At 43.4% G+C, this 13,095-nt stretch overlaps 1 protein-coding gene across 4 annotated transcripts in view; it reads left to right on the top strand.

Annotated features, from left to right (window-relative positions):
* LOC130830077 (cyclin-Y-like protein 1) overlaps positions 1 to 13,095 on the top strand; it is a 75,400-nt gene that overhangs the window by 28,319 nt on the left and 33,986 nt on the right. Inside the window, exon 1 of one of the 4 annotated variants that reach the window (XM_057696989.1) lies at positions 5,888 to 6,403. The exons of 2 other annotated variants lie outside the window; for them this stretch is intronic. In XM_057696989.1, coding sequence (XP_057552972.1) covers positions 6,178 to 6,403 — 226 coding nt within the window. In that variant the 5' untranslated portion in view covers positions 5,888 to 6,177. Of the gene's footprint in view, positions 1 to 5,887; positions 6,404 to 13,095 lie in introns of those variants that run through there. One more of the 4 variants, XM_057696987.1, reaches the window with a different exon arrangement.

The raw sequence follows: 13,095 nt of genomic DNA, 5'->3' as shown, positions 1-13,095 counted from the left end.
GGTTTTTTCTCTTTCAGGACTTTGAGTATATCCTGCCATTCCCTTCTGGCCTGCAGAGTTTCTGTAGAAAGGTCAGCTGTTACCCTTCTGAGTTTTCCCTTATATGTTATTTGTTGCTTTCCTCTTGCTGCTTTTAATATTTTTTCTTTGTGTTGAATTGTTGTTGGTTTGTTTAATGTGTGCCTTGGTGTATTTCTCCTTGGGTTTATTCTGTATGGGACTCTCTGTGCTTCTTGGACTTGGCTAATTACTTCCTTTCCCATGTTGGGGAAGTTTTCTACTCGAACCTCTTCAAATATTTTCTCAGACCCTTTCTTGTTTTCTTCTTCTTCTGGGATGCCTATGATTCGAATGTTGGTACACTTAATGTTATCACTGAGGTCTCTGTGACTGTCTTCTATTCTTTTAATTCTTTTTTCATTTTCCTGCTCTGTGGCAGTTATTTCCCCCTCTATCTTCCAACTCACTTATTCGTTCTTCTGCCTCAGTTATTCTGCTGGTTATGCCACCTAGAGTGTTTTTAATTTCAGTTCTTTTGTTATCCATTGCTGTCTGTTTTTCTGAGTTCTTATGAACTGTTTCTTGTACTTTCTCTATTTTGTTATCGAGACTTTGTATCATTTTTACTATCATGACTCTAAATTCTTTTTCAGGCATTTTTCCTATTTCCTCTTCATTTATTTGGTCTTGTGGGTTTTTTTCCTGCTCCTTTGCCTGCATGGTGTTTCTTTGTTTCCTCATGGTTGTCCAAACTTTTGGGGTTGCTTGTCCTGGCGATAGAGGTGTTTATAGAAGACTGTCCAAGCCTCAGACTAATGTCCAAGTATTGGATTAAACGAATATTAAGTCGGCTGTGTCGGGCTCCCCGCAGCCCTCTCTGGTGTCCGAGGCCGTCTGCTGGTGTTCAGCTGGTTCTCTGTGGGAATCACTGCGTCCTTCCGTGCATTCCCAATGCATCTGTGGAGAGGGATGCACTCCACGTCTCTCTACTTCGCCGCCATCTTTTCTCTCCTCCCTCTTTTTCTTGATGAGTCTTGCTAGAGGTTTATCAATTTTATTTATCTTCTCAAAGAAGCAGCTTTTCGTTTTATTGATTTTTGCTGTTGTTTTCTTTGTCTCTATTTCATTTATTTCTGCTCTGATCTTTATGATTTCTCTCCGTCTACTCACTTTGGGTTTTGTTTGCTCTTCTTTCTCTAGTTTCTTTAGGTGTAAGGTTAGATTCTTTATTTGGGATCTTTCTTGTTTCTTGAGGTAGGATTGTATTGCTCTAAACTTCCCTCTTAGAACCGCTTTTGCTGCATGCCCTAGGTTTTGGATCGTTGTGTTTTCATTGTCATTTGTCTCTAGGTATTTTTTGATTTCCTCTTTGATTTCTTCAGTGATCGGTTGGTTATTTAGTAGCATATTGTTTAGCATCCATGTGTTTGTGTTTTTACAGTTTTTTTTTCCTGTAATTGATTTCTAATCTCATAGCGTTGTGGTCAGAAAAGATGCTTGATACAATTTCAATTTTCTTGAATTTACTAAGGCTTGATTTATGACCCAAAATGTGATCTATCCTGGAGAATGTTCCATGTGCACTGAAGAAGAAACTGTAATCTGTTTTTGGATGTAATGTCCTATAGCTATCTATTAAATCCAGCTGAATTATTGTGTCATTTAAAGCTTGTGTTTCCTTATTAATTTTCCGTGTGGATGATCTGTCCATTGGTGTAAGTGGGGTGTTAAAGTCCCCCACTATGATTGTATTACTTTCGATTTCCTCTTGCATGGTTGTTAGCATTTGCCTTGTGTATTGATGTGCTCCTCTATTGGGTGCATATATATTTATAATTGTTATCTCTTCTTATTGGATTGATCCCTTGATCTTTATGTAGTGTCCTTTCTTGTCTCTTGTAACATTTGTTATTTTAAAGTCTTTCTTATCTGATATGAGTATCACTACTCCAGCTTTCTTTAGATTTCCATTTGCATGAAATATATTTTTCTATCCCCTCTCTTTCAGTCTGAATGTGTCGCTAGGTCTGAAGTGGGTCTCTTGTAGACAGCATATATATGGGTCTTGTTTTTGTATCCATTCAGCCAGTCTGTGTCTTTTGGTTAGTGCATTTAGTCCATTTACATTCAAGGTGATTATCGATATGTATGTTCCTATTACCGTTTTCTTAATTGTTTTGTTTTTGTTTTTGTAGGTCCTTTTCTTCTCTTATGTTTCCCGCTTAGAGAAGTTCCTTTAGCATCTGTTGTAAGGCTGGTTTGGCGGTGAATGCTCTTAGCTGTTGCTTGTCTGTAAAGCTTTTGATTTCTCCATCGAATCTGAATGAGATCCTTGCTGGGTAGAGTATTCTTGGTTGTAGGTTCCTCCCTGTCATCACTTTAAATATATTGTGCCACTCCCTTCTGGCTTGCAGAGTTTCTGCTGAGAAATCAGCTGTTACCCTTATGGGAGTTCCCTTGTATGTTATTGGTCGTTTTTCCCTTGTTGCTTTGAATAACATTTCTCTGTCTTTAATTTTTGTCAGTTTGACTACTAAATGTCTTCGCATGTTTCTCCTTGGGTTTATCCTGCCTGGGGCTCTCTGCGCTTCCTGGACTTGGGGAGCTATTTCCTTTCCCATGTTAGGGAAGTTTTCAACTATAGTCTCTTCCAGTATTTTCTCAGGTCCTTTCTCTCTCTCTTCTCCTTCTGGGACCCCTATAATGCGAATGTTGGCACATTTAACATTGTCTCAGAGGTCTCTTAGGCTGTCTTCAGTTCTTTTCATTCTTTCTTCTTTATTCTTTTCTGCATCAGTGATGATCACCATTCTGTCTTCCAGGTCACTTATTCTTCCTTCTGCCTCCGTTAATCTGCTATTGGTTCCTTCTAGTGTATTTTTCATTTCCGTTATTGTATTGCATATCTCTGTCTGTTTGTTCTTTAATTCTTCCAGGTCTTTGGTAAACTTTTCTTGCAACTTTTTGATCTTTGCATCCAGTCTTTTTTCAAAGTCCTGGATCATCTTCACCATCGTTATTCTGAATTCTTTTTCTGGAAGAGTGCCTATCTCCTCTTCATTTAGTTGTTTTTCTGGGGTTTTATCTTGTCCCTTCATCTGGTACAAAGTCTTTTGCCTTTTCATTTTCTGTCTTTCTGTTTCTGTGATTTTCAATTCCCACAAGATGAAATAGTGCTGATGCTGCTTGATTCTGCTGTCTGCCCTCTTGTGGAGGAAGCTGTCTAGGAGGCTCGTGGGTGCTTCCTGATGGGAGGGACTGATGGTGGGTTGGGATGGGTGGGCAGAGCTCAGTAAAACTTTAATCTGATTTGGTAGGTGGAGCTCAGTGACACTTTAATCTGCTTGTCTGCTAATGGGTGGGGCTGTGTTCCCACCTTATTTGATGTTTGGCCTGAGGCTAGGCAGCACTGGAGCTTACAGGCTCTTAGATGGGGCTAATGGCAGACTCTGGGAGGGCTCACGCCAATGAGCACTCCCCAGAACCCCTGCTGCCAGTGCCCCTGTCTCCTCTGTGAGCCACAGCTGCCCCCCACCTCTGCAGGCAACCCTCCAACACAACAGATAGGTCTGGTTCAGTCTCCTATGAGGTCAGTGCTCCTTCCCCCTGGGTCCTGGTGAGCACACTTTTTTGTGTGCCCTCCAAAAGTGGAGTCTCCGTTTTCCCCAGTCCTGTGGAGGTCCTGCAATCAAATCCCACTGGCTTTCAAAGTCTGATGCTCTGGGCATTCCTCCTCATTGCTGGACCCCCAGGTTAGGAAGCCTGATGTGGGGCTCAGAACCCCCAGGACTTCTGCAGCATAACTGTTCTCCAGCTTGTCAGTCACCCACCCAGCATTTATGAGATTTGATTTTAATGCGATTGTGCCCCTCCTACCGTCTCATTGCGGCTTCTCCTTTGTCTCTGGATGTGGGGTGCTTTTTTTTGGTGAGTTCCAGTGTCTTTCTGTCGATGGCTGTTCAGCAGTTAGTTGTCATTCCGATGCTCTTGCAAGAGGGAGTGAGCGCACCACCTCCTACTCCACCATCTTGATTCTACTCCTCAGTACGTGTTATTTCTGAAAACATAGGTTGGAATATGGCAAAATGGACTTAGCCTAGAGAGGTTTACATCCAACTTTCAACCAGAGAGCTCCATTTCCCTGTTCCAGTTAACAGAACCCAAGAAGATCTTCCTCCCCAAACCTCTTCCTCTTCCTGCACTCTCTATCTAGGAAAAAAATCACTGTGCTCTACCTGGTTCCCTAAGCCAGAACCCCAGCAGCCATTTTTGCCTCTCTTTTCCCTTCTCATTCCATATCTAGTCACCAAGCACTTCTATCCTACCTCCCAAATGACCTCAAATCCTTTCCCTCCTCTCCAGCCTCTGCCACTGCCTTCAGTTTGAACCCTCACTCCAGTCTCAGATGAATATGAAGTCTCTTAATGGGTCTTGTTGGGTCCATCAATTCTCCTTATTGTCCAGAGTGACCTCACCACAAACCACCTGATAGTGGCTCTGTAACTTCACAACATTCAATGCCTCTAGTGTTTCTGGGAAAAAATTCAAGCTCTTTACTCCAGCATCTACTTGGGGTTAGACAGATCTAGGTTTGAACTTCAGGTTCAAGTACTTTGCAGCACTGTGACCCCAGGCAATTGGACTTTCTAAGCCTTTGTTCTCACCTGCCCGAGCTCATTGAATGCAGGATTATTTCAGGCACACAGTGCCTGGCACATAGGAGGGACTAATCCATGTTGAATGAAGGGAAAGTATTTTAAAATCCACATCCAAAAATTGTTCCTCCTTAAAAAGAGAAAATCCTGATACCCTCTGCCACTCCCAACCACATCTGACTTCTTTTATGCTCTGATGATCACAATAAGGTGCCTTTAGGGATCCACACAATCAGGGATCAAATCCTGGCCACACCCCTGAGCAATCTTGTGACCTTGGGACCGTAACTTCCTTTCTGTGAAATCTGTACGATGAGGGTTTCTGAGAATTTTGTTCCCAAGGGTTGAACGAGCACCCCACTTGGAACGGGGTCGGGCGCACAGTGTTTGCCAAATGTTAACTATCGTTTTCATCTTCATCAAATCAAGTCCACTTTGTGACTCTCAAGTCAATATGAGAGAATCGTGATTTATGCGTTGCTGTTGGCGAAAGTAGGAAAAGCTGGAAACTCCTGCCATGGAAGAAGGAAACAGGCGAGAAAAAGCGAGCGGCTGAATCCCAGCGTTTCAGAGGTGGGAGGGAGGAGTTCGGCTGCTAATTTACCGATGAGGAAGTGGAGGGGTGACGTGTCCTAGAGTCTCATTCAAGACACAGCCACAGCTCTTTATTGAGAGTAGGACCAGGGCCCCAGGGGTTGCTGTGGTTAAACTGCATGCGGAAACTAACACTCTTTGGAAGGCAAGAGGGGAGGAGCATTTAGTTACAAACAACGGTCAACAATTCGGGTGTAACTAAGTTCGTGGAGCAATACATCAAATGAGGCAGCTGTCAGACCTGGAGAAACCGAGTTGCTAAGGGAACCGGCATGTTTACAAACGGGGCTTTTTGTAGAGCCCACTGACTCAGGACAGGTTCCATTAACAAACCCCTGTGGCGCTTCCCGCAGGATCAGAAAGCTCCCAGAGGCGCACGGTGAATGGACACCAGAGTCCCCAGTGCGCTGCTGGGGGGGGGGGAGGGGGGGAAGAGCAGCCGCGGGGCAGGGGCGGGGCATTGTGAGTCATGTGCCTGTGCTCCGCTGGGCGCTTGCCGCGAACTCTGGTTGTGATTGGCCCACCGTAACCAGGTGCCCGAAGGATGCATTCCGGTTGCCAAGGCCCGGCCAGGCGAGAGGCTTTCAGTCCGGAAGGGGTGGTGGAAGGAGGAGGAGCTCCGGCCGAGCTCTCTCCGCTCAGTGGCTGCGAGTCTCAGCGCTTGTCCAGTCCCCACCCCTTTTAAATAAGCCGGTCTGGTCGCTGCCCTCACAGACTAGTTGGCTCCGGGGAGGCGGCGGGGGTGCAGCCGGGGCCAGAGCCCTAGCCGGGGCAGGCAGGCAAGCGGCGGGCGAGGCCTCGTCTACATGTGCGGCGCTGCCGGTGCCCGCCTCGCCATTGTTGGGGTAGGGGGGCGGCTGCTGAGCGCTGCGGAGTCGGGGGAGGAGCCGAGGAGCCGAGGCGGCTGCGGTGAGGAGCGGAGGGGCCCATGGGGAACACGCTGAGCTGTTGCGTGTGCCCCAATGCCAGCCCCAAGTTGGGCTGGCGCAAGGGGTCAGCGGAGCCGGACGATGAGCCTGAGGTCTACGAGGCGGCGGCCGGGGACGCGGTGGCTGTAGCGCTGGCGCCAGCTGCTGTGGAACTCGCCGAGTTGGACTTGGGAGCCGGCGAAGGCCACCACCTGCAGCACAGCAGTGACCGGGAGATGCCCAAAGGTAAGAAGCGGAGGGCGCGCCTTGCTCCTCGCGGGGCCGGCGCTGTCGCCTCTCGGGCTTCCCTCTGGCGCCCGCCGCTCGCAGGGTCCCCCGGGAGGGAGCCGCCGCCTAAGGCTTCTTCGTACCCCGAGTTGGCTCTCCCAGGGCTGGGCACCGGGGACGAGGGCTGGCTCTGTCTGGCGTCTCCACCACATATTCTTTCCCCGTCGCGTCTGGCCAGTCTTCTTCCCTCTTCGCTACCCGAATGCCCAATTCTTTCCCGCATTCCCATTTCCCAGCTGGGCCTGAGACCCTCCCATCTGCAGCCCTTCTTGAACTCCATAGGAAAGAAAATGGTGGGAGGGGGGCTTAAAATAACTGGGAATGGTGTGAAATGTTACTTCCATGACTGCAGAGAATGGGGGTTTTTTTACCCAAAGGAGACCCCCAGGGGAGTTCTGATTACTTTAAAATTCCCACTTTGACACAAATATGTCTTCAGCCCCACAGCCTTAATTAACTGACTTCATGTACATGTTGCCTGTTCTAAGGGAGGGGTAGAGTGGTTCCTGAGACTGTTGGTCAAAAGTTTCAAAGGAGAGAAAACAAACCCGATTGTAATTTGTAATATAAAGATTTGGGAGTTAAGATGCCTTTTCCTGCAGGAAAGTGTTTCCATGGCAACCCCCCCTCCCCCCAGTAGAATCGTATTCAACTTGAACTATTTCAGGTAAAAGTTTTGAAGACTAAATGGCTGGGGGGGTGGGCGGATTGTCAGGGAGGAGAGGAGAGAGAGAAGAGAGGAAAAGTTTGATTTTTGCCTCCAGAATTTTGGAAAGGGGTGGCTGTAGGTTAAAAGAAAAAATTCTGGGTAACACAGTGGCAATGTTAAAGCCCCACTGGCCCATTTGTTTCATTTAAATGCCAGAGATTATTTCATAAAGGAAATGTGTCATAGCTCTTGTGTTTAAATTTTAGTTGTCTTTACGTAATTTCTTTAAAAGTTAGACTAATGAAGCCTGTGGATTCATCCATATGATGGACGTGGCTTTGTAAGTGGAAGGTACTCCCTTTTCCGAATAGTCAGATATTGTGAAATAATGAACAAATGATGTGAATTAATTGTAGCTTTAAACACAAATCATATAAGTCCTTGTGAAAACTGCTCTGCTTATTACTGTGAGGTAAGCCTCTAAGTGATTTTAAAAAAGTAGCATGGGATGAGAGGCCAAAATTTAATTCTTTTAAGATTTACAACATCTTTTCATGTGTATTTCACTTGGCGCTTCCATCTACAAATAAGGCCTGTGTATATTTTCCCTGTGTTGCCGATGAAGAAGCCAAGACCTAGAGATCTGAAATGACTGTGTAACACAGCTACTCAACAGAAGAGACAGACTTGGGAGGTGATAGATACACCAAATTCAGTTCTTGGGGTGCTTAAAAAACTGTTTAGAGTGCACCTTATACTTGATAATTTATCCACAAGGTAGGCCTATCTCAACTTTCTCCAGTTTTGATTCTTTCCTTTCAAGTTTATTGTATGCAACTCAGAAGCAACATTTACCTCTCCATCCTGTGTCTGTACATTCATTACAGTGGATATGACGAAAAGTAGAAGTCAGGAAATAGCCTAAATTTACCAGTCAGGTAAACACGTTGATATATTTTAAAGAGTTTGTTCTGGTGACCGCCAGTGGAAGCCGAGAATGCCCTGGACAGAGGGGCATTAGAAGAAGCTGGTAAGCAGGCAGGTAAGGAAGGTACTAAGCATTTAGCATACGACTAAGATATGGAAAGAGTGCTGGAAACTGAGAAATACCTACTTGGCTATAAAACATTTTGGCTTTTCTGCAATGAAGAGTTACTTGGTTACTTAAGACAGAATCATACATAAATGATGCCCTTGTCTTGTTTTTCAGAAACGTTTGAGAAGAACATGATTTGTTCAAGCCGTTTCAAAGCAATAACTCCTAAGAACCTAGGATAGATTTCAGATAGACTCAAAAGAATTTTTTTACTGCCTTGTCTTTTAACAGTGTATCTAATATAACTGATGGTAGTGTCAGTAATAGAAAATAAGATGCTACGGTCTTATTATCTAATTTATTCTTATTCATCAACTTTTCATAGAGCCTTTATGTTCTGACCTTAGGATCTTTGCTAGTTTTCTGGTGAAAGGTGCTGTCTCAAGTGACCCCCTCCTCCCATCCTCCAGAGGAGTGGGTAGGGAAGGAATTGGCAATATGATGTGGAAAAACCTCTGAGCAACAGATCTTTCCTCTTTCCAGTAGCTGTTTTAAACACTTTATTTTTTTTTACTTTTTTTGTTGACAATATTAATAAACATTTGATGTAAAAGATTTAGAAAATAAGGAAAAGTCATTCACTCATACTAGAATATCCAGAATTTTTATTAATATTTTGGTGTTGATTCTTCCTGAACCTTTTGTATGCATGTACACATAACATTGTGTTTATTTTACAGAAATGAGATTGTTCTTTATGTGCCACTTTGTAACTTTTTGTTATAAAGGAAAGTAATGATGTGAAGCTCCTAGAGGTGTGCTGGCATCTAGAGAGAGCTCCAGGATGCATTTGCATGCAATTGCAAGTAGCTCTACTGCCTGCCTTTTACCAGCTGTTTCCTGTGCCATCGAATGGTTGGGGCATCATTCATTTATCCACCCTTTATGGTTGGGCATCTTTTATCATCCCATTATAATGCTTTATTCTGGGGACACCGAGAAAAACTGATGCGTTGTATTATACTTCCCTATAGAATTCTGATGATACACATTGTCTTATGACTTCATTAAATTCATAGGGTCATTTTGTAGTTAAGGTATTTTAACCTTAAGTGTGCTTCTCCCAGATTAAAGTTACCATTGATTTTTCACTAAACATTAGATTTCCTCTTTTAGGTTTTTGTGGTTCTTGGTAACCTCTCTCATGTCTTTGATTCTGAGTAACTCAACTACTACTCTAAGAGATCTAAAATTAATGCTGGTCTTAGGTGACAGACCCATCAAAAGACATTTTGCATTAGAAGAAATCTTAGATGATGTGGGAAAATTGGGAAATGTCAGTGGTTTTGGGTACACTGAAACAGATGAGTACCGGCACCATTCCAGAGGCAGGGCAAACAGTGGTTAAACAAGACGAAACCTGTATTCTAACTCAGGCCCTTCCTTTCTAGCGGTGTGTAGGGGCTGACAACACAAGCATAATATCAGGTAGTGAGACCCTGAGAAGAAAGAAAATGAGGGTCATGGATGGGGGAGGAGGACCGTTTTACATGGGGTGGTTAAAGACAGCTGCTCTCCTTACGTGACCTGTGAGCAGTCCTAAGGGAGGGAGCCATGTGAGGATGCGGGAGAAGGGGCTTCTCTGCAGCTCCGCAGAAGGGAATACGCTTGGTGCACGCAAAGGACCGAAAAACACGAGTGACTGCAGCTAAGTGAAAGAATGTGGGAGGAATGTAGGGGATTGAGACCTTGTATGCCTAGTGGGCCTTGAGGAAAAAAGATGGATTTTAGTCTAATTGTAATGGGAAACCATTGAAGGATTATATGCAGGGGAATGATGTTAATTCCTAAAACAAGGGAGGGAGGTTGGGGAGGGTGGAGGGAGATCAGACCAGCGTCTGTGTGAAGATAGATGGTAATGCAGGCAAGAGTGGAAGGAAGCAAGGAGACCGGTTAGGCTGGTGCTACTGCCTGTGTTCAGGTGAGAGAGCCAAGAGTGGCTTGAACAAAAACTTGATACTAATAATGGCCTAAAATAGGCTGAGTTGAAGAAATTGAGTGAATCTAAAAGTCGGTTAACAACGGTGTGAATGGGACAAGTCACAGAAAAAGAAATACATATGACCTTTAAACATATCCTCACACATAAGAGAAATGCAAAATACAATTACTATAGTTTCTCTCCTGTTGGGAGAAAATGTAAAAACTTGGCACTGCCTTCTTTGGTGAGACTGAAGAAAGTTACATTCATGTATTGCTAGTGGAAGTGTGAAATGGTTCAACCTCATGAAGGGGAAGTTGACACAATCTCATTGAATCCAGAGATCCCACAAAAGGAATTTATAATGAAGCTATATCTCACAAATATGAAACCACATATTCACAAACTTTGGTTGCATTTCTTCAATAGCACAATATTGGAGATAATTCAAATGTCCAGTAAAGGACTGGTAAAATAAACTGGCACATGCACACCGTGAAGAATTAGGGGGTTCTCCTGCTGTGACTTGATCTCCAGGAGATGTTATAGGAAAAAAGCAAGGAAAGCATATACAGTAATTTCCATGACAGCAGCAGGAGAAATAATATGTATTTGCTTATTTAAGAACAAAAAAACCCGAGGAGTAATTCCTGCTGGTTGTGTGACTGTTCACCCCTTTTCCTTTAGTTGGTAGTCAAAGCACTGTTTGCTTAAGACGGTATTTGGGTGGGCATGATGAGTGGACATACACTTTCCTGTGGAATGCTAAATGTTCGCTTTTTGCTTTTGAGTTAATTTGTGAAAGCTTTGTTTTGTCATTTATTGTGCTTTATGTAGTATATGGATTGCTCTTGCATTTCATTTGAAACGTTCTTACCATGCTCTGAGTTAGGGAGTGTAGGAATTCTTCTCTGAGGTATACATTGAGTTGTCTAAGGTGATAAAAATGAGTCTTGAGAGATCAGGACTGTAAATTCCAAATGTACAGCCTAGAGGAACAGAATTTATTTGATGCCATTATGTGAGCTTCTTTGGAATACTGCCTTTTTTCTCACCCCCCTTTTTCTGTTTGTTTTAGTGTGTTAAAGTAATAAAACTTTAGAGTTGAAACAGTTACATTGCATAATGTGAAATGAAATGAAGGTACCTTACAACCCAGAAAGGTTCTTAAAAGTCCAAGCAACTGAGTAAAATGCTCTTTGGAAATATGCAAAGCCAGGTATACTTACCTATATGTCACCTCTCAGTCATGATCACTAACACACTGATTGAGGATTAAAATAAGGCGAGAGTGAGAACCAAGGTAGAGGCAGATACAGAAGCAGTTGGAAACCAGAGTTGGGAAGTTTGGAAGCCAGGATTGTTAGAAGCTGGAAAAGCAGGAGCAAGGCTTGGGCGAGCAGTAGACTGGCAGGTGCAGGAGCCTGCTGTGTGCCCTCTGGTGAGGCAGCCCAGCTCAGGGCTGGCTGGCAGGAACTCCCTGACTGGGGTGGACAGTGTGGACTCAAAGGGATGAAATCATCAGTTTACATGGTAATTGTAAGAGTTGTAATGTTTGTATTATGAGCCATAAAACTAATACACTGTGCAGTATAGGGATGCTAGGGCAGTTGAGTAAACACAGTAAATCTTTAAGGAACCTGGTGCCCAGCAGTTGGCCCAGAAACTGTTTAATTGGAATATATTGAAATCAATATGTTGAAAGTAGTCTTTTTCTGAAATATGGTGCTTCTGTCAGATGATTTCTTGGTCACGTCCCTCTCCCTCTAATATTTTGACAAAGGAAAAATTACTTATTGAGAGTTTGATAGCATAATTTAAACACTTTTAGCCTTCAGGAATGCATATCATTTGTTTTAAATTGCCTATATTTTCACATGTTTAATATCTGCAGTTGAGATGGATCTGAAAACGGATAGAATCTTAGATTGGAGGAGAAGCAGTATTCAGTGTCAATGGTGTTTTGCAGGTTTCCTCTGAGGAATGTTTACATTAAGACCCGAGTTTAATTTTTTTTAATACTTTTTCTACATCGACCTATCATGCTGTCAAATAAGTTACACTTCAAATTGATAATACAAGAGTGATGGGTCTTAAAATGCAATTTAAATCACAACCCCAATCATTAGCTCAGGCATATTTCTTCTGGATTAAACTATTCTTAGAGGTGTCTAAAGAAATAATTTTAGGAAGAATTCACATATAAAATGCACAGTAATTTCCTGAAATCTCTCTAAACTTGTGTGTGGGTGTGTGTGGTGGTGGTTGGGGGGCGGGGATGAGCAGGATGGTGGGTGGTAATGCTTTGCTTACTACGTTGGCAGTCTTACCCTGTGATAGTGAAGAGTAGTAGGTTTCATCATAGTCTCCTTAGGTTCTTGGGAAGACAGTTAATGAGAGTGCAGAAATAGTGTAAGTATGAGTTTACTGTCTAATGGCTTATGTTACACAGTAAAGATGCAACCGTGGGGTGGAGAGCACTTGTTAGAACAGGAAGACCTAAATTGTACACTAATTAGAGCTTTTTTTTTAATGTGTAAGAAAAGCAACTAGAAGTAATGGTTGTGAATTTATGGGTTAAGTTTTAAACAGCATCGTTTTGGCTCAGATTTTTGTTCATGATATTTGTTAAAGGAACGAGCAAGTGACTTTTAGCTTTCCCCACCTTTATTGTGATCATCTGTACTGCTGATGAACCAGGTCTCCTTCAATTGCAGGTTAAAGAAAATCGATCTCAGAACAGCTTACATTTTTAAAAAAAGTACTGACTTGTAAAACCAGAGTTCACAGAGTAAGTTAAGCACTGCTTGACCAGGAGTGAAAGTGATCTCCTTAGAGCCTGTCTCCATTCTGCTTTCCTCTCTTGATGTCTCCTGAAAAGGCTTTCCCCTCGTGATAGCAAGAGGAGTGTCTGGCAGCTCCAGACTCGCTGAGGATCCTGGAGCACAGCTCTGCCTTTGTCTGTTTTCTTGGGAAGTCCCAGG

This window comes from Hippopotamus amphibius, chromosome 10 (assembly GCF_030028045.1).
Source record: "Hippopotamus amphibius kiboko isolate mHipAmp2 chromosome 10, mHipAmp2.hap2, whole genome shotgun sequence".
NCBI classification, from domain to species: domain Eukaryota; kingdom Metazoa; phylum Chordata; class Mammalia; order Artiodactyla; family Hippopotamidae; genus Hippopotamus; species Hippopotamus amphibius.
This window is presented reverse-complemented; position numbering and strand designations above follow the sequence as displayed.